The sequence below is a fragment of the Bombyx mori genome, chromosome 5, assembly GCF_030269925.1.
Source record: "Bombyx mori chromosome 5, ASM3026992v2".
Lineage (NCBI taxonomy): Eukaryota > Metazoa > Arthropoda > Insecta > Lepidoptera > Bombycidae > Bombyx > Bombyx mori.
Genome location: NC_085111.1, coordinates 13,384,365 through 13,412,342, shown reverse-complemented (window position 1 = coordinate 13,412,342; position 27,978 = coordinate 13,384,365). Strand labels below are relative to the sequence as shown.

At 38.4% G+C, this 27,978-nt stretch overlaps 1 protein-coding gene across 1 annotated transcript in view; it reads left to right on the top strand.

The window, feature by feature from the left end:
• LOC101743039 (protein patched) overlaps positions 1 to 24,662 on the top strand; it is a 40,418-nt gene extending 15,756 nt beyond the window's left edge. Inside the window, exons 3-16 of the mRNA XM_004930019.5 lie at positions 9,345 to 9,490; positions 11,513 to 11,724; positions 11,847 to 12,054; positions 13,644 to 13,913; positions 15,188 to 15,328; positions 16,329 to 16,458; positions 16,892 to 17,139; positions 18,098 to 18,280; positions 18,616 to 18,756; positions 19,372 to 20,253; positions 20,917 to 21,099; positions 21,718 to 21,960; positions 22,847 to 23,173; positions 23,295 to 24,662. Coding sequence (XP_004930076.2) covers positions 9,345 to 9,490; positions 11,513 to 11,724; positions 11,847 to 12,054; positions 13,644 to 13,913; positions 15,188 to 15,328; positions 16,329 to 16,458; positions 16,892 to 17,139; positions 18,098 to 18,280; positions 18,616 to 18,756; positions 19,372 to 20,253; positions 20,917 to 21,099; positions 21,718 to 21,960; positions 22,847 to 23,173; positions 23,295 to 23,561 — 3,581 coding nt within the window. The 3' untranslated portion in view covers positions 23,562 to 24,662. The remainder of the gene's footprint in view (positions 1 to 9,344; positions 9,491 to 11,512; positions 11,725 to 11,846; positions 12,055 to 13,643; positions 13,914 to 15,187; positions 15,329 to 16,328; positions 16,459 to 16,891; positions 17,140 to 18,097; positions 18,281 to 18,615; positions 18,757 to 19,371; positions 20,254 to 20,916; positions 21,100 to 21,717; positions 21,961 to 22,846; positions 23,174 to 23,294) is intronic.
• Positions 24,663 to 27,978: the final 3,316 nt, after the last annotated feature.

Genomic DNA, 27,978 nt, shown 5'->3' with positions numbered 1-27,978 from the left:
ATAACAAACACTTCGGAACGACCTCACAAAAGTCATCGGGGCAGAGCTCTGCCTAAACAATGCCCAGAGTCCCAGCGTCGTCTAACAACTTAATTAGGTGACCCACGGCCGCCCATAAATATCCCTACGTGAAATTACGACCAATAAAACAAAACAAAAAAACTATAACATTTCTATTCAGTTCCAAAAAAAACGAGGAATCTGATTGTCCGCTCGGCTTTGTGTGGAGAAGTCTCGCTGTGAGCCGAACTGTTTCGATCCTTGGCCTTTTATGGGGGACCTCTGCAATCGTTAAGTTGTTCCTATAGTCGCATTCAGGTGTAGGTTTGTTGAGGTCAAGGAACACTGGCGTTCGACTATATAACTTAACTAAGTTTCAGCTCAGTGGATATAGGATTATTTGCGGAACATTAAAGGAATGGTAATGTTCGAAACGAGTAGGCATTTATAGGAATTCCTTTAGTAAAATAAAATTTGCGTCCTTATTAAAGACTTAAACGCGTATTAGACATTATATGCACAATAACATGTATTATAAGCATTTATTCAATGTCAATGTGTTCGTCGATATTTATTGCGTTTTGTAACACCAAATTTAATTCACAACATACAGAACCTCAACTTTCATACAGAACCTCGCGAAATTCGGTTTAAATATTGAGTGTAAAATTTCTTTTAAAATTGAATATGTAAATTTACTTTTTTTCCCTGCTTTATCTAGTAACCTCGAGGGGTTATTCTAGATTCACTGAACAAGGAGCTCACGGGGCTCAAACCGGGAGTGTTGCTAACACTGGCCCTAGCAAGAGCAGTGCTTCGCAGAATCTACCACCGGATCGGAAACGCGACCCTCTGAGTATATAAATTTACATTTACTGTTCAATACATACAATTTTAATGAATATTATATTTTGTATTATTGGAATGAAGTTCCTTACGGCAGGCTTGGAGGAGATAGGGATTTTGCTGCGCGACCGAACTGAAAAAAATGTGATAGTAAAAACCGTAAGAAAAAATCCGTGGAATAAGGCCTTGTTTTCCGCACAGCGATATTTCACCGCGCGATTTTTTCTCGTAATTCTTTTTTTTTTTATGTGGATCTTCGTTCCTGTCCGGTGTCCCACAACACCACACATCTTTTTTTAATATTGTATGTAAACACTATTCAGTAGCAAGTAGCTTATCCTATTGATACGACAAAAAATAATTCCGAACGGGCCTCGCTTTGTATACAAAACCGGCCTAAACTAGATCGGGGTCGTGAGTGTAAGTTAACACAATGCTCCGTATTATGCAATAAGTGTGTTTCCTGTTTTTAATTAAGCACATTATTGCATATGAAACGTCAAGTGTCAATAAATTAAAATTATTTTTGGATACGTATTTTAGCTGTAAAAAGCGTAAACAATATTTAAAAGGATGGGATGAGGAAGAAGAGGTAGTGTGAAAATCTCGTTATCTCTCATGCACGCCTGCACCTATAGACAGTGACGTCATGGACCATCTGTGCATCTTTGTGTTAAACTGCCCTCGCGATATGAAAGTTTTCTAAATTAGTAAAATCTAAACGGATTTTAATTGTCTTAATTGCCTTTGGCATAGACAATGTAATTTTTGGAAATATACAAAATCAACATCCCAAATTATACGTATCGTTCTTAATGAAACATATTTGAATAGTAATTTAAATCGAGAGTATGATTTGACTTATGCAATAGTTTAAATTCTGAATTCGAATGTAATACTATTTACGAGATCTGTGTTTAATAGGTTACTATAGGCCATATTCCTCGGTGACCGCAAAGGACGCGGCTTGTTTATTCCGCCATCCATCTGTTGTCTACGCTCCGGCTAATTTGCATAGAGGAGAGGCGGCTCGCGGGGCGCGGGGTAAAGACCACACGGGCCGAGCACGGCGGCGCGCGTGTGGCCACAACCACATGCGCGAGCGCACGTATCCCCTCCCCCAGCCGTCTTCTCACCCCCGCCTATGTCATTCATTGCGATTGTCCGTACTGATCGCTCGCTACCATCCAGTAGAAATATTGTCATTATTGAAACACGCATCCTGAATGCAGTCCGAATGTTCGCTTCGCAATGGATCCCCATGACGTGACGTGTAGATACCATACGTTCGGTCATTATTGCGCATTGTACTGTCAGAATAACAGATCGTTACGTTGATTTATAGTACGAACGATAGTAATTTTGTTTGTATAGATAAGGCGGTGTATGAATAAAGACGCCGCCGGAGACTGTGATAGCGCGAGTGTAAAAGGAATGCTCGAGCGGAAAGCCGCGATAACCTCGCGTGACCTTGCCGTGGATCTCGCGACCGCCGCCCGCCCTGCAACGATACGTTTCGATTTGGGTCTGAGAATAGCCTTCTCAGACCGGCACATGGTCTAACTTTACAATCGATTTATCGCTTGTTTGACATACGTTTGTTTCCTGACAAAATAACGGACTTTGTTTTGGCGTGTGCGGCGTCAACAACCCGGCACTTAAATCCTGCGTGGATAGTGGATACGTCGACGAGTGCTGCCGTCGTAAATCGCGCCCACGGCTCTGGTAGGTGTTAAAATAGAGGCGCCCTGTGCGGGCCCGCCGTGTTCGAATCCGATCCACTTGGTTTATGATAATCCCCAATATCCGGCACGAGGGCCAGCCCGCTTAGTCTGGATAGTATTAAAATGGACCGTTTGATACTTAATTCGGAATAGAAACGTAGTTTTGTAGTATTGTTTGTACTTTAAATAAGTTTTGAGAATAAAATTTTGCTTACTGTGAACACTAATTTTAATAGAATTTACTAAATTAAAAAAGTGTGGTAGTTATTGTAGACAGGCTATTACCAAGTTACTACAACAACTACTACTGCTACTAGAAATAAATGGCTTACTATAAACTAGTTCGCCCATTAGTCGAAATTAGATGATTCATTTTATACTTTCTCTTTTATTTTCTAATTATCATTTTTTCTTGTAACATTCTACGTTAATTTCCAAAAAAAGTCATATTGCTAACACAAAATCAAATAGCCACTAAAAAAAAACAATTAATTGACAAACAGAAGAGAATATGATACGTAACAGTTTTGTCTTTCCCTATTCACCACTTATAGGCAATAACCAAATAAAAGGATACATACAAAAAATATAAAAAAAAACGAGTTGCTGGGCAGTTTTTGCCAAACATTTAATGTTCTTCAGTCAGGTAGTATCTATCTACTGGAGTGATCTTGCAACATCATCATTTCCAGCGTCGGTCGCACAAAAACTCTTGGCACGTTTCGTCAATTTTTTTTCACACTCGTCTTGTAATTTTTAATGCGTATCAAACTAATTTACATACAAAGTGTTCTGCGAAACGGTTTCAGTATTATCATTAGTATTAAACAACCTTGTGAGAGCGTGCTTAATTACAAATGGTTTAGGTATGTTGTTTTCGTAGATTTTAATTCTCTTCGAAGATAATATAAAAAAGGAATAAATTTACTATTAATCATCAAGTGTGATGTATTTGACATTTACAAAGTCACACAAAACACTAATTATAAATTATACATTTAATCTACATCGGCTATTATCGACTACCCTCTATAAAGTTTATTATACATTTTTATATCGTTTATGCAAATTGTTTCACCAAAACTAGACTCTAGTACTCGTATTAAGTAGTTAGTAGTATAGGAATAATAAAATTGTTTTTGTTGCCTGTCAGCTCCAAACGATCCAAAAAAGAAAACACTGTTTAGGCCAGAATCATTTACACTTCTCTTTTCATTTTAGGGTTGACAGTAGTTTGTATACCCATAACGTCTCATAACATTTTATCAAATAAAAAACCTTTTTTTTTGTTGCCTGGTTGTTGACCGCAGTAACTCCCCTACCCCGTTCGTGTTTTGACTTTGGGGGGGATCGGATGCTTGGGCGAGAGTGCAGGTTAGTCGTTTAGTAGGTAAAGCCCTAAAATACCCTAAATGACCCTTGGGTCCGCTCTCAATATCTGCGGACTGTCAAGACCCACATACCCCGTGCGCCCCCTTGACGTAGAAACTTCACGCATGATGCTCGGCCCCCTGTCCGAAAACTGTAGATATTTTATATAAACACATTCTACGTAACTGTTGACTTATGGAACAAATTCGTGTAATAAAAATGAAACCCGCAAAATTATAATTTGCGTAATTACTGGTGGTAGGACCTCTTGTGAGTCCGCACGGGTAGGTACCACCGCCCCGCCTATTTCTGCCGTGAAGCAGTAATGCGTTTCGGTTTGAAGGGTGGGGCAGCCGTTGTGACTATACTGAGACCTTAGAACTATATCTCAAGGTGTGTGGCGCATTTACGTTGTAGATGTCTATGGGCTCCAGTAACCACTTAACATCAGGTGGGCTGTGAGCTCGTCCACACAGCATAAGCAATAAAAAAAAAAAAAAAAAAAAAATCATGTAAAAAAACATCATTTTTCTTACATTCTTTTATTTTTCATTCCTCTTGAAGTTGAAATTTGAATTATTGCGGTTGACCCTTCAAGCCTACAGCACAAAACGACCTGACATCGGTTACATACATAACATTCCCTGTTTCATTTTATTACATGATAATATTTCTTCACAATGACATGCACGTGTTAGTTTCAGACTCAGAAAATATTAAGTACATAGTTATTTAGAAAAGACGGTACCTACCGAGGATTTGAGCTTTGGCATTGTCGCATCACTCGATACGTGTTTTACTGGTGGTAGGACCTCTTGTGAGTCCGCGCGGGTAGGTACCACCACCCTACCTATTTCTGCCGTGAAGCAGTAATGCGTTTCGGTTTGAAGGGCAGAGCAGCCGTTGTAACTATACTTGAGACCTTAGAACTTATATCTCAAGATGGGTGACGCATTTGCGTTATAAATGTCTATGGGCTTCAGTAACCTTTGAAGTCGTCGTGGCCTAAAAGATAAGACGTTCGGTGCATTCGTGTTGAAGCGATGCGCCGGTGTTCGAATCCCGCAGGCGGGTACCAATTTTTCTAATGAAATATGTACTCAACAAACGTTCACGATTGACTTCCACGGTGAAGGAATAACATCGTGTAATAAAAGTGAAACCCGCAAAATTATAATTTGCGTAATTACTGGTGGTAGGACCTGTTGTGAGTCCGCGCGGGTGGGTACCACCGCCCTTGCCTATTTCTGCCGTGAAGCAGTAATGCGTTTCGGTTTGAAGGGTGGGGCAGCCGTTGTAACTATACTGAGACCTTACAACTTATATCTCAAGGTGGGTGACGCATTTGCGTTGTAAATGTCTATGGGCTCCAGTAACCATTTAACACCAGGTAGGCTGTGAGCTCGTCCACCCAATAAATTATTTAAAAAAAATTGTACACCAGGATTCTCACACGTTAGGCCACGGAATATGACGCTATCGATATGTTTAAGCAAGTTTATTTTGATCGCATGTTCACCGGTCCCCATTCTCGGTGCAACGTACGTTGGTGCTTCGTCACGCCATAAATTAGCGACCAAAATAAAATAGCATTCCTTACGTGTGAAGCGAGGGCGTTAACTGCCTCGGCAACGTAGACACGTGTTGTAAACTGGAGACACACAAATATACCTATATATCTCCATTGATATAGGTAGATTGAGATCCAGAACCCGACGCTCACCTTGAGATATGAGATCGTTGCTGTCCTCGTATGTAAGTAATCTGATGCTATCTGACGATGTCACTCAGTTACTCTGATTTCCATTTTGGTTTCCGTTCGGAGTCTTTACGATTTTGGGGATCTATTTCCGGCACCCAGAAGATATGAGAAAATGCTATCATTGGACCATTTAGTGCGAAACTTTAACTAGGTATGATCTTCATACTCACTGTTATCAATGGGCCGGTCACCGTCCTCGTCGAACCCGTCGCTTGCGACCGAGTAAATTAATCTATAGATACAGCCCACTGATTTTCTCACCGGATCTTCTCAGTGGGTCGCGTTTCCGATCCGGTGGTAAATTCTGCGAAGTATTGTTCTTGCTAGGGCCAGTGTTAGCAACAACACCGGCTCGAGCCCCGAGAGCTCACCTACACGCTAGCGTAAAGCTGACATAGTCTCTCAAGTCTATCAGCATAGGTAGGAAAAAACAAAATCATTGGGCTTGGATTATATTTAAGAATGCTTAGATATTGAAGTATGAGTTTGTCTAAATTATGAAGCCGGTTACATATCGTCCTTATATTTAAAAGAAATAAAATTCTTGACATTAATTACGACACTTCACGTATTGTTGCTATATTAAAATTTAATACAACTTACAATTTGTTAATAAGAAACACGTCTGTACTGACTTGATTTATGAAACATCAGACTAATTAGTGAAATGAATTTAAGTTAAATCAGATAAAATTTAAACTGCGCTCCGTTAAAATTGACAGCCGAAGTTTTTTTTTTTCTCACACCTCGCGATCCTAATTCTGCGCAAAAAGGTGACAAACCGGTAAGAATAAATCAACCGGTCCGGTGTTAATTGGAACGAATACTCGTGCCCTTCCCGACACGTACATGTCGACGAACCGAACGATCCGTTCGTGAAATATATCCTAATATTTTTTTGTACCAAGAAACCTCTGAACAGACAACCCAACTTCGAAAACGAACTACACTAATATAACGTGTCATGTATATGACATGTCCTTCTTCAAACGAGGCTTGCGGAGAGTATTAAGCGGTAGGCAGCGGCTTGGCTCTGCCCCTGGCATTGCTGAAGTCCATGGGCGATGGTATCCACTCACCATCAGGTGGGCCGTATGCTCGTCTGCCTACAAGGGCAATAAAAAAAACTTCATATAATCTACAGATTTTTAAGAACATTTTAACCGCACTTATAGAATTTTAATTATTATTTTTTAACTTAGCAACATTCATCATTATCCTGCCCTTCTCCCAGTCACCTGGGGTCGGCGCAACATGTTTTCTCCTTCCATACTCTTCTATCATATACCATTTCTTCGCTCACTCCCCTCCTACCCATATCGTCTTTCACACAATCCATCCATTTCTTCTTAGGTCTACCTCTTCCTCTAAATCCTTCCACATCTATATTTAACACTCTCTTAACAACCTCATTTTCATTCATTTTTTAACTTAGCAACGCGGTCTCATTTTACTTAATTTTTTTACCTAATCAACGGTAGCTTTAAACGGTTATTCCTTCTTCATCGGACAAGGATGAAAAAATACGAATACTAATTTAGTATTTTAGGTGTGATTAAAGAAATTTTGATGCTGTCTGCCGTTCTGGGGTGTCATTATCTCTATATTAATACGTGAAGCAAAAACTTTGTACCTCTTTTTACGTAAATTGCGCGGACTATGAAATTTCCCACACTTATAGAGAATATAGTGAATTTTTTTTTAAATTATGCATTAATAATACATTAAATCAACAAAAAAAACATTACACACACACATGTATGCTCTATGTTTATTGTCAAATTTTTGTTGCTTATCAAATTGAGAATAGGTTAATATTGTTTATTTGTCTCTATTGTATGTAGTCTTGACGAAATCTGTGATTATATAGGTATAATAGTCTTTGACAATAGAACCATAATAACGTTCAAACTTATAATTACAATTAATTATAGTCGAATTTCGACTACTGCGGGATCTCCAGTTCTATATAAATCACCGTCGTGATGTGTTAAGTATCGAGTCGACAGTCGCGCTCGTAACAAATACGTCGACACTCCAACAACCAAACGGGAAGGGTGGCCTGCCTAAATTTAGATAAATCGTATTTTTTAAGCACATTTAACGTATATAACTTCACATAATACTTTGTATTGGTAATGTGAACTGTTGATCGCTCGATCGGGTCAGTTATCGGAAACGATACTCGGCAATCAAATCATATGTATGTCGTTCAATGAAATCCATTTTTATTATTACTAGAGGTCCCGCAGTAGTCGAAATTCGACTATAATTAATTGGAGTTGTAAGTTTGTACACTATTATGATTGTATTTTATACTTCTATAATCACAAATTTCGCCAAGGCTACTCTAAAAAAATATATTAATAAGACAAACAATATATTTTAATCTATTCTCAATTTGAGCACAGGCGTCAAGAACAAAAGTTTGACAATAAATAGTATGCATGCGTGTGTGCGTGAAATAGATGTATGTAGTGTGTGTAATGTTTTCTTTATTGATTCAATGTATCTTTTATGCATTATTTTAAAAAAATATTAGTATTGTGCACTTCTTCTCTATACTCTCTATAGGTGTGGAAAATTTCATACTCCTCCGTCCGCGCAATTTTCGTAAAAAGGGATACAAAGTTTTTGCTTCATGTATTAATATATAGATGACAATTTTTATTATCATAACAATAAAATTTAGTTGCTTATCAATCGAATTCGATCTGTTTGTTTGTCCCTTCTTTGACGTCGAAAGAAGCTACGTACTGACACGTTTTTTTAAGTGGTAATTTTAAGTATGAGGAGATTGACATGGCTACCTATAACCCGGAAAAAAAACAGCTTATTGCCACGGGAAACTACACTGAAGCCACGGGCAATAGCTAGTAGATTAAAAATGCCTATGTTAATAAACCTGAACTTTAAAAGTATCAAGACCACATTCCTTATCGGGACACTGAATACGTACACCATTCATTAAACTCTTTATGTCTTTATTCGTGCTACTCATTTGTTATAAAAACAGCCTTCATATATTGTGCACTACTTATCATTAAAACACTCGAGAGAAGTCCGCGCGCTTGTAAATTCGAGCCCTTGAAAGGAATTACGCACGCAAACAGAAACTTGCATAATATATCAATTTAAATATCTCGTGTAGTAAACGAAGGAAACATGTATATATAAATTACATATTTTAAATCCATCAATTCTTGAAAACATGTTATATTGAAGAATCGATTTAAAAAAAACCTAATAATAAATCAATCGATCATCAAATGCTAATAAATCGAATCTCAAAATTTATAAATCTGTTCTGAGCCGCACAACTTGGTAGGTACCCTTTTAAGTTCGATAGAGAAGTGTGCATCATGCACCGAGATTTTTGTATCTTATTTTATAAAGCTTTAGATAGAGCTGGATAAATAATATTACTGCTACTACTGCCACTATTTAGTCAGTTATTATTATATAAAAAGTGACAATGTAAAATGAATCTTGAAGCATCAGTGATTACGGTCGAGTTTTTACCATCATCAGGCTAGAACTAACCGGCCTCAACTTTGTGTTTTAGTAGTTCTGTAAGGAACTTTAAGCAACAAAATTTATAGTCTATTTTGTAAATTTCTTAAGCCGTTTTTTTATTTCAGAGGGAGGTAGATTAGAAGCTGAACTGAAGTACACGGCAGAAGCGTTGGGCGAAGCGGACTCATCAACGCATCAGCTTATTATCCAAACGGCCAAGGACCCCGACGTGTCCTTATTACACGCGGGGGCTCTACTCGAACACCTAAAGGTAATTAAATTAAACAAGTTAGCTCCTCATACTTCATATTGGTAAATCCATTAAATTATAGCATGTGCTTAAGAGACAGGTGATTTTCTTCAATCGTCTCTATGTAAGTAAAAATGAGCACTTGTTTGTGTGTTTGTCTTTTGTGAATATCATCTTATATATATCGTATCTTATACCTTTAAACGAGCAATTCTTGTATATATATATAATCTGAATCTCGGAAACGGCTCCAATGATTTTCATAAAATTTAGTAGGTATACAGGGGATTTCGGGGGCGATAAATCGATCTAGCTACGATTTATTTTCAGAAAATGTTGTTTTATTCGTGTTTTCAATAATCAACTCTTCCCGACATCTTATTCTTCTTCTTCTTCCTATTCGTACACTCTTGACAGAGTGGTCGTGGTCATGCATCAGTCGGATCCTGCGATACCGACATCTATTGGCGAATAATAATACTATTTTTCTTAATTGAGGGCAACTAACCGCTTTAAAGACAACAAGATGGCGTTATCAAAAAAAAAACCGTCATCATCTAATATTGGTTAAACTCGGTGCGTTTGTTACTGGTACATCAGGGAATCGGTTTTTTCATAAACAATGTTTCTTTTTTATGCGCTAGAAAATATTTTCCATACGATTTTGATGACATTCGACAAACGCGTCTAGTTTCAACCTTTAGCTGTTTACAAATATATACACGTTATTGTCCACGTTCTGTTTATTAATAAATATTATGTGTTCTTCAAAACGGCTTTAAGAGAATCGTATGTGATTTCCATGAATGAGATCTGTTTAAAGTTTACACCTTTAGGCTAGTTTTAGGATAACGGGTGTTTCTCGGCGGATGTGGAATATCACATTCCGATTCCGTACATAAACATTTGAAGATAGCTCTGGGGTCTAACGTGACACGTTTTGTAGTCTTAGTCGCAGGCCGCGGTTCGTTCCTAGAGTGGGTACCGATTTATCTAAATAACTATGTACCTGACGTGTCTTCACGAATATCTTTCAAGGTAAAATGTCGTGTAATAAAACTAGTGAAATAAATTGTATTGTACTCAGGTTTCAAAGGTAAGAAATTAAAAAAAAACCTACCTTTATTTGTTTAAAATAACATTTTTACCGAAATACCCTCTAATGGCATTGAAACTTCAATCTCAACTGAGCGGCGTTTCATTTCATTATAGGTTTCGCTTAGACCCATAAGGTCAGATCTACCTTTTGCAAAAACATAAATAAAAAAGGGTGCGTGTATTTATGTACGCGCGTAAGAAGTTATACTTTTTTTTTTTAAATCTTAAATAATAAATAATAAATATTTAACGTAAATAATTTAATAATATTTAGAATGAATTATATTAAATAGTAATTTTGTCATTTATATTACTAAAAAATTTATGCTAATAACACTTTTTTTTACGAGTGTACATGCGCGAAAGTTCACCTGCGGCTATATTCAGACTCGCCAAGTTACGTCGGTCGTATGAGCGATTTAGTGGGCAACTTCATTTCTGTTAATTTTGTGTCACGGTGCGCGCGCATCGTAAAATTTCACTCTCATCAATTTTTCATTACGCGCCTAAAGAAGTATAACTTCAAAAATTGTGTTGGTATGTTTGTCTTCTACGGGATTATTCTTCCGATATTAATCGCATACTGCATATTAATGTGTTAGTACAGATATCATTTAATCATCAAATTTTGATGGTACTGTAGAAATGGTTTGTATAATAGTACCGTCAGTGGACGATGGATCATAGTAACGTTTGAAGATATCTATTTAGCTTTAATCAGACCTGAGTGTGGCCGTGTTTCGTATTGAATATTTAAAGTTTTTAGGTTCTCCATATTTAGATCATAAGCTTTAAGTTATTTTTTTGTTTGTTTTCAAACTGTCGCATCCCAAACACTATAACTTTCATATTTATCTATACTACTTTCATTCTCTAAAATCGAAATTTAAGTATTTAGGTAAACGACCTTATGATCTAGTGATTAAAACTTAAAATTGCGTACAGGTGGTGCACGCGGCAACCCGAGTGACGGTTCACATGTACGACATCGAGTGGCGTCTGAAAGACTTATGCTACAGCCCCAGCATACCTAACTTCGAGGCTTATCACATCGAGAAGATCTTCGAAAACATCATTCCTTGCGCCATCATTACACCACTAGACTGTTTCTGGGAAGGCTCAAAACTCCTCGGACCCGATTATCCTATTTACGTTCCGTGAGTATAAAAATATCGAATCTTGAAATTATTTTTAAAAATCGATTGTGGATTCTTCGAATTATTCGAAATTATTTGGAAGTAACAGATAACAAAACGTTCTGTTTTTTTTTCCGTTTCAGTAATCTCAAACAAAAGCTACAATGGACGCATTTGAACCCGCAAGAAGTTTTAGAAGAAGTAAAGCAATTGAAGTTTCAGTTTCCTTACGGGACGGTAGAAGCGTACATGAAGAGAGCTGGTATCACCTCCGCTTACATGAAGAAGCCTTGCTTGGACCCAAACGACGCGCACTGCCCAAAAACGGCTCCCAACAAAAAATCGCGACATGTAAGTGTTGTTTTCAAATAATAATCGCCACGTTCTATTTGCAGTCCTCTTTCTGCCTCATTGTTAACGAAACGCTTTCAGTTAAATTGCGAACATACTTCTCGTGTCTTTGTAAACATTCCAGTTAGCATATATTATTTTGTGTGTCGAATATTTAGTTCGCTACGCTTGTTCGAGACTCACGATTGATAACCATTACGAGAACCTCCGGTCCTTTTACGGAGACTTCAATTTACGACAGTTTTATTAGCGCATAAATAAAACGTGTATAGAGAACATGAAAAATAAAACATCTTTATCGAAGCTAAACGCATAAACTTTAAATACGTTCCATAATAATAAAATATTTTTGGAAACGGTAATAAGGCGGGATGAAAGCGATCGCCGGCGGGCAGACGCAGCGACTACCTGCCGCGGCCGGCGCGCCTCCGAGAAAGTTACGTTCGTCTCGCGTGTGATACGATACCATCACGCGGAAACTCTCGTTTCGCAATCGAGCCCTCACTTACTGCCCATCGATTTTGACGTTGCAGTTCAAAGAACGCGTTACAATTCATTTAGAAAAAAAAGCGGTCGCAAGTTGCTACGGATACAAAATGTCTGTAACTTTTTTTTCCCCGAACTATTCTGATAGCCTTGAGAGGCTATATCAGCTTCTTGACGTGTAGGTGAGCTCACGGGGCTCAAACCGGGTGTGTTGCTAACACTGGCCCTAGCAAGAGCAGTGCTTCGCAGAATCTACCGGTGGATCGGAAACGCGACCCACTGAGAAGATTGTCTCTAACAAACAGCGATTTCGGCTTGCATTGATTGGGGTTCGTTTTTTTGAGTGCGATGGCAGTGTGCAGCGTCGCCACCCACGTTCGCTCGGGGGCCGGTCGGACGCGCATTGTTCGCTGCGCCGGACCGCGCGGCATTATACGGGTGCATTGTGCACGCTTCAATGGGCCTCGTTTGCCGCCGCCGTACCCACTCACAATGACACTATTATATCAATAATGCTCACCACCCAACCTACCTACACCTACTTCCACGGAAACCTCATAAATTTCATTCCTAACTTTGTTTTCTTGGACTTGTCGTGACCGCGGACTCTTCATTTGACGACAAGTTACTCAGAATTTTCTCAAACAATGAATTATACGTAGCCCAGCGGGTACTAAAAAATGTTCGAAAAATCTTTTTTTTTTTTTAATTGGTTATAAATTATTTAAGATTCTTATATTGAACGCTTTTTATTTCCTACCTATGCTGATGGCCTTGAGAAGCTATATCAGCTTCGCCCTAACGTGTAGATGAGCTCACGGGGCCGAAACCGGAGTGTTGCTAACACTGGCCATAGCAAGAGCAGTGCTTCCCTGAATCTACCACCGGATCGGAAACGCGACCCACTGAGAAGATCCGGCGAGAAACTCAGTGGGCTGTGTCTATAAGTTAATTCGCTCGTCGAGCCCTTCGTCGCAAGCGACGGGTTCGACGAGGACGGTGACCGGTGCTTGTGGTTCCTAAAAGCACCGTTAATGGATCGGGAGGATCCGTAATGAGAATTGAACGCGTATTTTGATATAAAGATAACGTTATTGTTCTAGGTTCCGGATGTGGCAGCAGAGTTGTCTCACGGCTGTTACGGCTTCGCAGCAGCGTACATGCACTGGCCGGAGCAGCTGATAGTAGGAGGCGCTACCAGGAATTCCACTTCGGTGCTGAGGAGTGCGAAGGCCCTGCAGACGGTCGTACAGCTGATGGGAGAACGAGAGATGTACGAGTATTGGGCAGATCACTACAAAGTGCACCACGTTGGGTGGACGCAAGAGAAAGCCGCCGTTGTACTCGACTCCTGGCAGAGAAAGTTCGCTGCAGTAAGTTTAACGACTACATTAACTATACGAGTATTAACTATATTTAACCAAATTGACATTTGCTATAATTTGATGAAGTAACTAATTTAATATTTAACTTAATATATAACTAATTTAATTTTTGGTAGGCAGCGGCTTAGCTCTGCCCCTGGCATTGCTGACGTCCATGAGCGACGGTGACCACTTACCATCAGGTGGGCCGTATGCTCGTCTGCCTACAAAGGCAATAAAAAAAAAAAAAAAACTTCATAGCATTTTGTTTTAAGAAATTTAATTTAATATGTTGTCAAATGTTAGCTTACAAAAAAATAAAATGTAAAAATCGCAAAAGAACACCCTCTATTTCTGTCGCGAAGTGATCTTACGAACCGTAAAACTGATTATTACGACAAAAAAATGGAGGTAAATTATAAAAAATATTAAAAAAACATATAATTCGGATGGTACATATTACGTCATGAATGTGCAGATTATATGTATATTGTCACGAAAGCACGTGAAATATATAAAAAGACATGATTTTTATAGTCTTCATAGGCTACATTGTGTTTATTAAAACTTAGACAATCTAAATTCGCCCATAACTACTTCTATCTCAAGAATGAAATGAATTTGGTTTACTAAAATTTTATGTATTGTTTGCAAATTGACATATTGAAACCAAACTTTGACTTCAATCTCTTTAATCACGCTAAACACTAAATCTCATCAATCGGTTTGTAATTAAACAGCTGAACTGTTTTGAACTTTTTGTAAAGACGTAACAGTAATCTTCTAAATTATTTTACTATTTATTATTTACATATACTAGTGATGCCCTGGTAGTCGAAATTCGACTATAATTAATTGAAATATAAGTTTGTACACTATTATGATTCTATTGTTAAAGACTTTTATACTTATACAATCACAAATTTCGTTAAGACTACGCTATAGAAAAATATTAATAAAGACAAACAATATTTAATCTATTCTCAATTTGACCACAGACGTCAAGAACAAAAGTTTGACAATAAATAAATAGTATTCATGCGTGTGTGCGTCAAATACATGGTAGTGTGTGTAATGTTTTTTTTATTGATTTAATGTATTTTTTAGTCATAATTTAAAAAAATATTAGCATTCGACACTCCTTCTCTATGTTCTCTATAATTGTGGGATATTTCATACTCCTCCGTCCGCGCAATTTTCGTAAAAAGAGATACAAAGTTTTTCCTTCGCGTATTAATTAATTATTTAGAAAACGATGTGTTAATCGTTCACTAACATTCCAGGAGGTGCGTAAGATGACCACTTCTGGCAAAGTGTCCGCCGCCTACAGTTTCTACCCGTTCTCGTCGTCCACGCTCAACGATATTCTCGGAAAATTCTCGGAACTCTCGCTCAAGAACATTATTTTGGGATACGTGTTCATGGTGAGCTTCGTCGTGCACATACCGTACTGAAAACGTTAAGCTTTTACGGCAGTTCAACTTAATTATGAAAGGTCAAGGAATTTGATTGATTACATGAGATGTTGAGATCGTTGAAGGCTGATTACAAATGCCTGACAAAAGTCTAACTTTATGACGATAGCCTTCAAGGAAACACCCAAACACTTCATTCGATATTGATTTCAATACTGTCTGTACCTTGAGTTATTCATCATTATCCTGCCCTTCTCCCAGTTACCTGGGGTCGGCGCAACATGTTTTCTCCTTCCATACTCTTCTATCATATACCATTTCTTCGCTCACTCCCCTCTTACCCATATCGTCTTTCACGCAATCCATCCATTTCTTCTTAGGTCTACCTCTTCCTCTATATCCTTCTACATTCATAGTTAGCATTTTCTTACCAACCTCATTTTCCTCATTGTACCTTGAGTTATGATCTCGAATCTCTAGTATATTAAGGTATTCCTTGAAGTTCTACGTTTCTACGTATAACCATTGGGTACAATATATGTACAACAAAATTATTTTACAGGGAAAAAAGTTCTATTATATTATAGAAATCGATTTGAATTTTCATAGGCAGAAATGTGGAGGATGTTGATGCTTATCCGTACGGGCTTACAATACGCCCAGCAAAATTGTTAATCGAATAGGAAAATTATTTTTTTACTGGTGGTGGGTTCTCTTGTGAGTCCGCACGGGCAGGTACCGCCACCCTGCCTATTTCTGCCGTGAAGCAGTAATGCGTTTCGGTTTGAAGAACGGGACAGCCGTTGTAACTATACTGAGACCTTAGAACTGATATCTCAAGGTGGGTGGCACATTTACGTCGTAGATGTCTATGAGCTCCAGTAAGCACTTTACACCAGGTGGGCTGTGAGCTCTTCCGCCCATCTAATCAATAAAAAATTATTTCATATGCTTATAGTATTTATTAAATGATGTTTTTTATTTAGTGTTGTTTTTGTCGAATTTTCAGTTAGTTTATGTTTCGGTGACGCTGATGCAATGGAGCGACCCGGTGCGGTCGCAGGCCGGCGTCGGCATCGCGGGCGTGATGCTGTTGTCCATCACCGTAGCTGCCGGTCTGGGCTTTTGCGCTTTGTTAGGTAAATAATAAATCAATTTTGAGTCTAATTAAAACTAATTTTACGGTTTAATTTCGCATTTTTCTATTGTCTTTATATATTCTTTTTTACGTTTCGAATACGTTTTTTGTAAAATATTTGATTTAAGTTTTTTTTATCTGTGTTTTGTTAGTTAGTTTTTCGTTAACTTAAAAGAAAGCCCTTAACGAAATAATTATCACAAACTTTTGTATTTTATGTCTTGTCAATAATAATCATTAAATATGACGAAAACTAAGAACCTAGGTTAAGTTTGAATTTAAGTAGCTTCATCAAAATAAACTTGGCTTTTCAACCTCGCCTCCAATGGAATGCGTCGTCTTATATTGATTCTTAAATGACTACTTAAAAAACAGTTAAAATCCTCAGAAACAAACAAGTATACATAAGTTATGAAAGCATTGTATGTTAATAGGCATACCGTTCAACGCTTCGAGCACGCAGATCGTTCCGTTCCTAGCGCTCGGACTGGGAGTGCAGGACATGTTCCTTCTCGCTCACACGTACGTGGAACAAGCGGGAGACGTGCCCCGGGAAGAACGAACCGGTCTCGTGCTGAAGAAGAGCGGCCTCAGTGTGCTTCTGGCGTCGCTCTGCAACGTGTTGGCGTTCTTGGCAGCCGCACTGCTTCCGATACCCGCGCTACGAGTCTTCTGTCTTCAAGTACGTATATAGTATAGAGTATAGATTTTTTAAGGGTTTTTATGACCTGGTAACTAAGACCTTTAAGTCATGTCTTATTTTAGTTTTTATTCTTATTTTTATGAACAATGATGATATGGAGCGAAATGAAATGAAATGATGATAATTAATTTGAGACATTAATCAACTGGGATGAAACTAAAGGAAAATAGATGATATTGGATGACAAATAATATCAGTAAAATGGTGGTCATTTACTGTGATTTTTTCAGTGGACTTTTTGGAGGATCCCGAGAAGTTCGTCCAGCGGCTTTGTTTCATTTTCCCACATTTGTGCACTGTCACAGATATTAAACCGTTAATAAACCACCGTTATTACACATTTAAACCTGAAGAAACACTAAATAGATAAAATAAAAAAAATCACACAACTTCACTCCTCGCGTTCCCGCCAAAAAGTCCTTCAAGTACCCATATAGTATATAGTATAGAATATATTACATTGGATTCTTCCTCAATGTCGTGTGCCGTTTTTATTACATACATATGTCAACTAGTTAACCGTTGATCTTCAACTGTTACGTTTTCATGAGACGAGTTGGAAGTATTATTTGTGTAAGGCATGGTTCTTTTTTTCTTGTCAATCACACGGCACCGCATAACACAGAAAGCTCTAGGTGGTGAGTGAGTCGGTCACTTGCAATAGAAGAGTCGCGGCATAGTGTAGCATAGATTATGTTAATAATGCTAGCCTATAGACACAACCCATTAAGTTTCTCGTCGGATCTTCTCAGTAGATCGCGATTCCGATCTCGTAGTTGATTCAGCGAAGCACTGCTCTTGCTAGGGCTAGTTTTAGCAATTCTCTCAGGTTGAGTCCGTGAGCTCACCTAGCGCGCGAAGTTGAAATAGCCCCTTAGGCTACCAAAGATTAGGTAGGAAAAAAAAGGTTAATAAATTTTTTGTTATTTATTTCCAGGCCGCCATCCTCTTGCTGTTCAATTTGGGTTCAATGCTGATAGTGTTCCCGGCAATGATTTCGCTGGACTTGAGGCGTCGGTCTGCAGCGCGGTCTGACGTGCTGTGCTGCATCATGCCCGAGAACCCAGTGCCCAAGCGACGAGTCACCGACAGGACCAGGAACAGAGGAAGCAATACTAAAGTGAGTTGAACTCGAAATTACAAGTTTATGGGTGGCGTTCTTTTGTTTGATTTATTCTTTCCATTCCTTGTCTCGAATTAATGATTTTCGAATTATTCAAATGTCATGTCATGGTAAACTGCACATTAATTGCCAACATTACTTTTTAGCTGAAACGCAATGATGATGATCACGACTATGAATTTGATTAAATGATTGAATTAATTAACACATTAGTTCTCTTCTCTTTTCATCTTTAGGAACCACATTCTATAAATTTTCTATAAAATTAATAAAATCGAATTTTCTATTCGTCAGCATATTTGTCATTAATAAATAATTTGTTGACATTACAGAATAGCTGGAAAGACGCGACGCGACAACCGCTGGATCCTGAAGAAACGGGAGATGAATCCAAAGTGTCATGCATCAGTCTGTCCTTGACGAAATGGGCAAAGAATCATTACGCTCCTTTCATTATGAGACCATCAATGAAGGTAATTTTCATACAACATCTACATACATACTATTAAGAAAGTCAAACGATTTCTGATCAATTTAATACACATTATACACCGACACACAACGGTAGTTTTTAGTTATCTTCTTCTTTCTTTTACCCCACTAGGTGGGGTCGGTACAGCGAATTTTTTTTTATATGTTTGAGAGATTAATGGTGGCCCGGAGGCCTTTCCAGTTTTACCAGGGCAGGCAGGTGAGCAAGGGCTCAGCCAGGAGGGGTGAAATTTGCTAACAGCTGCCCGAGCGTCTCCAAAGGAGCGATTTTTTCTCTTAAATTCTCTTTTATCAACCGTCATCTCAACACTCCTCTCTCTCATGTCGTCATTCACACACTCCATCCATGTCTTCTTCGGTCGACCTTTTCCCCCTCTACCTTGCACTACCATTTCCATACATCTCCTAGTCACACGCATCTCCTCTCTACGAGTACGCATCACATATCCATACCACGCTCACCGTCCGCTTTATAATTTGTCAATCACCGGGGCTACTTTCACACTTCCTCTGATATACTCATTCCTTATCTTTTAACTATATAAATTAAAAGTAACTTTTTTTTTATTTACAAAAAATTTCGTATTCGTTTACAGGTAACATCGATGCTAGCGTTGATCGCCGTGATACTGGCCAGTGTCTGGGGCGCGACAAAAGTCAGGGACGGCCTAGACCTCACCGACATAGTGCCAGAAAATACTGACGAACACCAATTCTTGTACCGACAAGAGAAGTACTTTGGCTTCTACAACATGTACGCGGTCACAAAGGGCGACTTCGAGTACCCGACCAATCAGAGGCTGCTGTACGAATACCACGACCAGTTTGTCAGGATACCTAACATCATAAAGAACGACAACGGCGGCCTCACGAAATTCTGGTTGACTCTGTTCCGCGACTGGCTCTTAGATCTGCAAGCGGTGTTCGATAAAGAAGTGGAAAGCGGCTGCATCACTCAGGAGTACTGGTGCAAAAACGCAAGCGACGAGGCCATTTTAGCATACAAACTCATGGTGCAGACGGGTCACGTGGACACTCCCATCGACAAGTCACTGATCACCGCGGACAGAGCGAGCGGCCATAGACTTGTGGGCAAAGACGGCATCATCAACACGGACGCGTTCTACAACTACTTGTCGGCTTGGGCCACAAACGACGCGTTGGCCTACGGAGCGTCACAAGGCAATCTGAAACCGCAACCGAAAAAATGGACGCACTCTTCTAGCGACATGGACCTGGAAATACCCAAGTCGTCTCCCTTGATTTATACCCAGCTGCCCTTTTACCTGGCAGGGTTAAGTGACACGGAGAGTATAAAGGCTTTGATAACGTCCGTCAGGGAGCTGTGCTTGAAGTTCGAAGCGAAGGGATTGTCCAATTTCCCGTCTGGTATTCCTTTCCTGTTTTGGGAGCAGTATCTGTATCTGAGAACGTCGTTATCGCTGGCCCTCGCTTGCGCCCTGTCTGCTGTGTTTGTGGTAAGTTCAGGAAAATTTTATGCTATTATCTAAAACGTATGCTCCTGATAAAATCATTATTAAACAAATGATTCGCGATTTATATCCGCAATGAAGTACGCGCTGGGTCAATGCTCTGATTTGACGCGAGAGCGGTCAGTCGGCGGAAGTACGAACTTGTTAATACAACAAATGCTTAGCTAACAAAAATAAGTATTTCATTTTTAATAATAATAAACAAATAAATAACTGGGAACAAATCACACACGGTCATCCGGCCCCAAATTAGGATTCCCTGTGTTGTTTAAATATATGCATATATAGATAATACACACCCAAACAATGGGTAAACAAAACTGTTTGCCCGATGTGGGAATCGAACCTAAGGCCCTCAGCGCAAATAGTCAGAGCCGCAAACTTCTGCACCACCGAGTCAGTTAGTGATGTGTTAAATCAGCGGTCCGGGAACTTTTTAAATTATTACCCCAAAATATTTATTTCGAAAAGAAAACAATAACTAAAAATTTAAAGATTCTAAAGAAGTTTCACTTCAATATATACTTTTTAATCACAAAAGTTTTATTTTTACCCCCCAAAATTTCATTTTACCCCATTTGGGCTTAAATAATTACTTTGTCGAAATTATCATAATGATCTAAATTAAAAGCCTACGATTATTTTCAGGCTGTAATGGTATTGCTGCTGAACGTGTGGGCGGCGGTGCTCGTGACGCTCGCGCTGGCTGTGCTGGTGCTCCAGTTGCTCGGCACGATGGCGCTACTTGGCATTAAGCTGTCCGCCATACCGGCAGTCCTACTTGTACTGGCCATCGGTCGAGGAGTGCATTTCACCGTCCATTTGTGCTTGGTGAGTTCATTGACCTTTATATTTGCGTATGACCATTTATGTTATTTTTAATTTTATTAGCTTCAGACGTATGTATGTATGTTTGTAACGGAATCTTTGAACATGATTTTGACCCTCTTCAAAACGTCGGATTAACTCGAAATTTGGTATACTTAAATTCCATATTTTAAAAAAACTGAAAAAGAGTGAAAAATTGATATTCACTTAAAAAATGAAAAATAAATAATAGTTTAAAAAAACGTGTAAAAAGTTTGTAAAAAAGCGTGGGCCACTTTTCAGGATATTATCAAAATAACCCTTCTACTCATATTTGTTCATAAATTATTTATAACTACTTGTATAATGCACCCCACGCTTTTTTACAATAAAATCTTTTTTTCATACACTATTTTTAATTTAAATTTAATAAAATTTATTTTCTATCTTTTAGTTGAATTTTCTATAAAAGCGTATTTTGTTAGTTTTTTTCAAACTATTATTTAGTGATAGTTAGTAATTAATATTAGAGTTCCGAGAAAATTGACCGATGATAAATAAGCTATTATTAAAATTTACAAAAAAATATAATTATATTGTATTTTTGTCGACGTTAAATGAATTGAACGTGTTCTTTGACAGGGCTTCGTAACGTCGATCGGTTGCAAGCGGCGTCGGGCCTCGCTCGCGCTGGAGTCTGTGCTGGCGCCGGTGGTGCACGGCGCCGTCGCGGCCGCGCTGGCCGCGTCGATGCTGGCGACCAGCGAGTTCGGTTTCGTCGCCAGACTGTTCCTGAAATTACTACTGGCTCTCATCGTTCTGGGATTCGTCGACGGTCTACTGTTCTTCCCGGTTGTACTGGCGATACTCGGACCGGCCGCGGAGGTGTGTAACTTGAAAAACATATACAGAGTGTGATTTTTTTTTTACTAAGTTAACAATATTTTTTTTAAATATACAGAATTCTTAATTTTGGTATTCGTATACGTTACTGCTTACATGCATAAATCTGTATTTCAATAAGTTCATCTTTACCTATATGACTATCATCAGTAATCAATAAAATATGGAAAAATAATAAGTATTTTGAAGGAGAAAGACGTTTAATTATTACTTTAAAATGACAAGTATTGTAACGGATATGATATTTTTCCCATAAGTTTCCCATTTACTTTTTATAGAAATGAGACTTAAAACTAGCTGCACCCTTCCGCTTCGCTGGGCATTTAAAATTAACGTTATTATTTCTCACCCCCACAAAATTCTCATAATTAACGCCCCCGCAACTGGTGTAGGGAGTCCAACACTTATATAAATATTAGGCTATCCATTACGTAAATGTATTTTCTACATGGATACCAAGTTTCAAGTCAATCGGATGCATGGTTCAGTAGTTATAACGGAACATCCGTAAAAACCACTGTAGATTTATATATTAGTATATATTTGTATCGATCCTCTTTCTAAGGTTGAGTAAGCCTTAATAATAAACACTAACAATGCGAATACAACTTCTTTTGCTGTAAATAATGAACAAAACCTTAGAAAGAATCAAGAATACTAGATAAAGAAAATCGATTAAAATGTAGATTTTTTTTTATTGCTTAGATGGGTGGACGAGCTCACAGTCCACCTAGTGTTAAGTGGTTACTAAAATCCATAGACATCTACAATGTAAATGCGCCACCCACCTTGATGATACAGCAAACAAAACTTTGAAACTATCTCAAAAATCTCAAGTAATAAGGAGAGTATTTGTTGTCGTGTGCAGGTGAGGCCGCTGGAGCACGGCGAGCGGCTGCCGACCCCGTCCCCGGTGCGGTCGCCGGTGTGGGCGCGGCGGGGGGCGGGCGCGGGGGGCGCCGCCGAGCGGACGCGCTGCAAGGGCCCTCCGCGCGCCGCGCCCTCCCTCACAACCATCACCGAGGAGCCCCCAAGCTGGCACAGCTCGGCGCCCTCCGTACAGTCTTCCATGCAGTCCATCCTAGTGCAGCCAGAGCTCGTCGTCGAGACCACCACCTACAATGGCAGTGACTCCACTTCCGGACGCTCTACTCCCACCTCCAAGACTACTCACACGGGCGCCATCACTACCAAGGTTAGTTTTATCACTTTCTCTTCCCTAGTTAGGTAGATCCCGGCAATCAAACGGAATATTTCACTTTACTTGTGGGACTATGTACTTTCTACTAATAATTATGGTCTGGTTTATTCTCCAGGTGACGGCCACTGCAAACATCAAAGTGGAGGTGGTCACGCCGAGCGACAGGAAAACTCGACGCTCCTATCACTATTACGACCGCCGTAGAGACCGCGACGACGATCGGGACAGAGACCGCGACCGAGACCGAGATAGAGACAGAGACCGCGAGAGATCGAGAGAGAGAGACCGCAGAGACCGGCACAGAGACGAGAGGGAGCATCGCGCGTCGCCGCGGGAGAACGGCCGCGACTCCGGACACGAGAGCGACTCCTCTCGCCACTGACACAGAGAGAAAGAGGGAGAGAGATACTACTGGGTCTTGGTACCTGAATGACGCGGAGGCTATGAAGTTCGGTGCGCAGTGGGAGCCCAGCACGCGTCGAGTACGGGTCGGTACCGCAAACATTCCACAGAGGGCGGCGCTGGTGCTTCCGCATTGTGATTCGATATTTGAACGGTGCGAACTCTTGTTAAACCAAATATCCACTATGTAGAAGATCTAAACGTTTGTGTGTTCCTATTGTAAAGACATTTCTGTTTCGTCATCCGTTGCTCTTGTTATGTTTATTTATCTAAAGACTGTGGTCGATTATTATTAACTTATGCTAATTATTTATTTTACGTCTACGTTTTTTTTTTTTTTTTTTTAATTTTCGACACCTGAATCTGTGGAGTGCCTCAGATTAATTGTACAAATTATTTACGTAGTTTTAAACTAGTTTTAGGTCGCTATTTATGAGATTACTTAGTGTTTTTTTTTTTAAATATCCATAATGTATCGTTGTGATCTTTAGGTAAAAATTGTAACTTTAAAGACTGCATTTTTAATACGAATATACAGTATTTTCGTGTGCTGGATAGCGAGTGAATGTTGAACACACAACCGATACATTCGCTTACCTCAGAATGTGAAATTACAAAATGAGAAATCAAATGTGCAAAGTACTTAGTAGAGTAAATATATATTATTTATACGTAGATACGTAAATATGTACATATAGCTGTATTTAGTCGTATGATGTGCCGAACCAGTGACGTTTGGATACGAATGTATCATTAATTTTTATACATTTTTTTTGTACTGACATTTTGTCGAAAAACTAGATGTTAGAATGTGACGCGTTTATTAGAATATATAAGTTTACAAATTAACAAATGATTGTATCATATGATTTAAAAAAAAAAACCAATTTGCTCTTTTTTTTTTGTTTAATTTGACGACGATATAAATTGTTGAAGATCAAAGCACATTTTCAATATCGATGTTTGTACCGATTCATTTTATCATATCGTAATATTTACATACAAACGAAATTCTAATTTATTCTTAATGCCTATGCAACGAAAATGTCTGTATTGGAGAAATAATCAACATCGAATTATACTTTGGAATTTTATTTGATTTTCAGAATCATCATAACCGTCTGTCGTAAAATATTCGAGCTTTCCATTTTTTGAAAACCAAAGTAGTCTAGACCCAAGAAGAAATAGAGTTGTCGCGCTGACTATATTCTTATTGCATCAGTGATGCCAAATCATTCCAAGGATACACGACTCGACAGTCATTTCGGCGACATCTACTAATACATTATCCCGGGGCGAGATACATAATGAATCCTTAAGTCCTGAATTATAAGTCCTGAAAACTCATATTCCCGAGAACTGGTGAAATAAATTCAGCGGGCTAGTCCTTCATATTATTTTTATGACATGCATTTGTTATTGTTGTAAAAGAATAATTTAAGTTTAATTTGCCAAGCTATATGTAATTTAATTAACAGACGATTATCAGATGATTACCAAATGGATCCAGGTGGTTCTTATTTTTTAAAGTTCGGAAACTACAAGACACGGCCGAATTGAATTCAGTACCTGTGGCGTTATACGAAGCGAAAATAAAATACGATCTCGGTATTATAGACGTTTTAGAAACAAAAATGAAAAAAAAGTCTCCCGCCATTTTTTTTTATTTCTTTTCAATCCACTAAAGTAAACGAATATAGCGAAGAAGCTCGAAACATTTTGAAGCTTTGTTCCAAAAATAGAGAAAAAAGATACACAAATACAAAAAATCCTTAGATATAAAAAGCATTAATATAAGCTTTATGTAGGTATACACATATGACCACGTTTTTTCGTTATTTTTGGTCACAATGTAATATATTGTTGTGCTTAAACTATATATCCCACGGATATTTTGTGAAGCTGTAGTTTCCGCACAACACCAAAGGGTAACGAGGATTACTGAATTGCAGCGATGCCCACACACTGGACGGTATCAGCTAAGCCTTTTCTTTGTTATATTTTTCCTTGTTTACTAAATATTTATATTTGTCAGTGTAAAACCATATAATATTGTTTGTTTTACGTCATTACGCATTTACGTCGTAGATCTCTATGGGCTTCAGTAACCACTTAACACCAGGTGGACTGTGAGCTCGTCCACCCATCTAAGCAACAAAAAAAAAGAAGAACTGTCTAATATGGGGGAAAAGTGTCCAGCTGTAAGCAGTCAACTACGACTGAAAAACTCACCAAAACACCTCTAACCTTGCCAGCGGTATGATTATAGTATGATATGAATGTAGCAGTGCTGTAGGCTGAGTGAAATTTGCTGAGTTGGAAAGTTTAATAATATTCATAAATTTAATAATATTAAGTTATAATAATTTTTGGCGCTACCTTTGCAATGACACCACTCGCTATGGTAGCGCTTTCCTAATTGGTCGCATTGACATGCATTTTGCATTGAATGCATAAATTTTCACAGAAATTACGGATATTGTTACTCTTTACCTGGACCCTCCATAGGTAAACGTCAGTAATTGATCTTTTTATAGAGTTTTATCTTAAGCATGACATCTTGCGTTGTGATAAGTATTTAAATGCTGACTGCTATCCACAATGCTATTGAATAATTTCCAAAAACGACTTCTACAAGTGATCAAAAGTAAGTCCCACAAAATCTCTCGTTTATTACTATAATTGAAATTTACTGAGATATTTAAATCAGTGCGCTTTAACATCATGTGAATCTGCCCTTGTGAAGGCTTTTATTTTAATTAAGATGGCTTAAGTTTCCATTCACGGGGTACAGTAGGATTACACAATAGTCCCACTACGTGTCTGCGTCACGTAGCATTACCATCACAGATTAAATAGAGATAGTACACCACTCAGCCATTTTCATTTAAAACAAAACTTTTCTTAGTTTTTACTATATATATATATATATAAAGCCGATACTGCTTTGGAACATTTTTGTAAAGTTCCCGCGAGAACGAACTACGTATCGACGTATTTTTTTCTTAGGGCGGCTAATTAATAATAACAACTTTAAATGTACCTATCATGACACAAATTTTAATTTGAAAGAAATTCTGCATTTTTTTACATACTCTCTTTGTTTTTTTTGTCTCACATGACATAGCATCGTTACTGTTGGAAAATTAACATTAAAATTTTTAAGGGATATTATGACCTGGTAACTAAGACCTTTAGGTCAAGTTTTATTTGAATTTTTAATCATATTTTTATGAAATATGATAATATGGAGTGAAATGAAATGAAGATGATTAATTTGAGATATTAATCAACTGAGATGAAATTAAATGAAATGAGATGAGATGATATGGGATGAAATATAATCTCAGTAAAACGGTGGTTATTTACTGAGACTTTTTCAGTTGGCTTTTTGGAGAATCCCGAGAAACTATGTCCAGCGGCTTTGTTTCATTTTCCCACACTTGTGCACTTTCACAGATATTAAACAGTTAATAAACCATCGTTATTACACATTTTAAACCCGAAGAAACACTAAACAGACAATATAAAATAAATCACAACTTCACTCTTCGCGTTCACGCCAAAAACTCCATTAAGATTTTACAGATGATTTTAAGAAAGAGTGTATGGTTGCCAATAATTTATAAATTGAAATGAATTCTATTTTCAAATACAGTCGGCCAGCCTAGGCTAATCGCTCGTCCCCGCCGCTTCTATACGACAACCCTGAACCTCATACCGCACTACAGACGGTCCCTAAGCTACAAGGGATAAGATTGTAAGTTTGGCGCCATCCACCGTATTAACCTGACCTTGAGCTGACAAAAGTGGAACTTCTTGGCAGCGCAAAATTCAATACCCAATAGGCATTACAAAATGCATTAGAAGAGTTTTTTGGGTCCCGTACACCTGGCTTCTTCGAAAAGAACATTAAAAAATTTCTCTGTCCGATGCATCTATCGATACCAGCGGAGAGGGAAATTTTTTTGGATGCATATTTTTATTGATAGAAATAAAACAAATTTATAAAAATAACTTTAATTTTCTTATATATATTATAAACGACTATTTCATAGGCAAAGATCTGATATTTCGTTTAGTTAAATTTTATTTGAAGTCCGTTATATTTCGGACCGTGTTAAGACATCATTCATCATAGATACAGATTTAAAATCATTCAATCGCAAACTTGTCGTTGCCTGCCTGGTTCCGAATCGGCAACCTTTTAATTATCGTAGGTGGAATGGCAATAGGCCACCGGCGTGAAATCGAGCGGTGAATTACCCAGTAAGTTGCTCACCCTTTCAGGCTGAGTCCCGTGAGCTCGCTACCAGTCCTGGCAAACCCAAACATATAACCGACGGATAAGCAGGAAAAAAAGTAGAAAGATATTCGTGGTCACGAATTTAGTACGT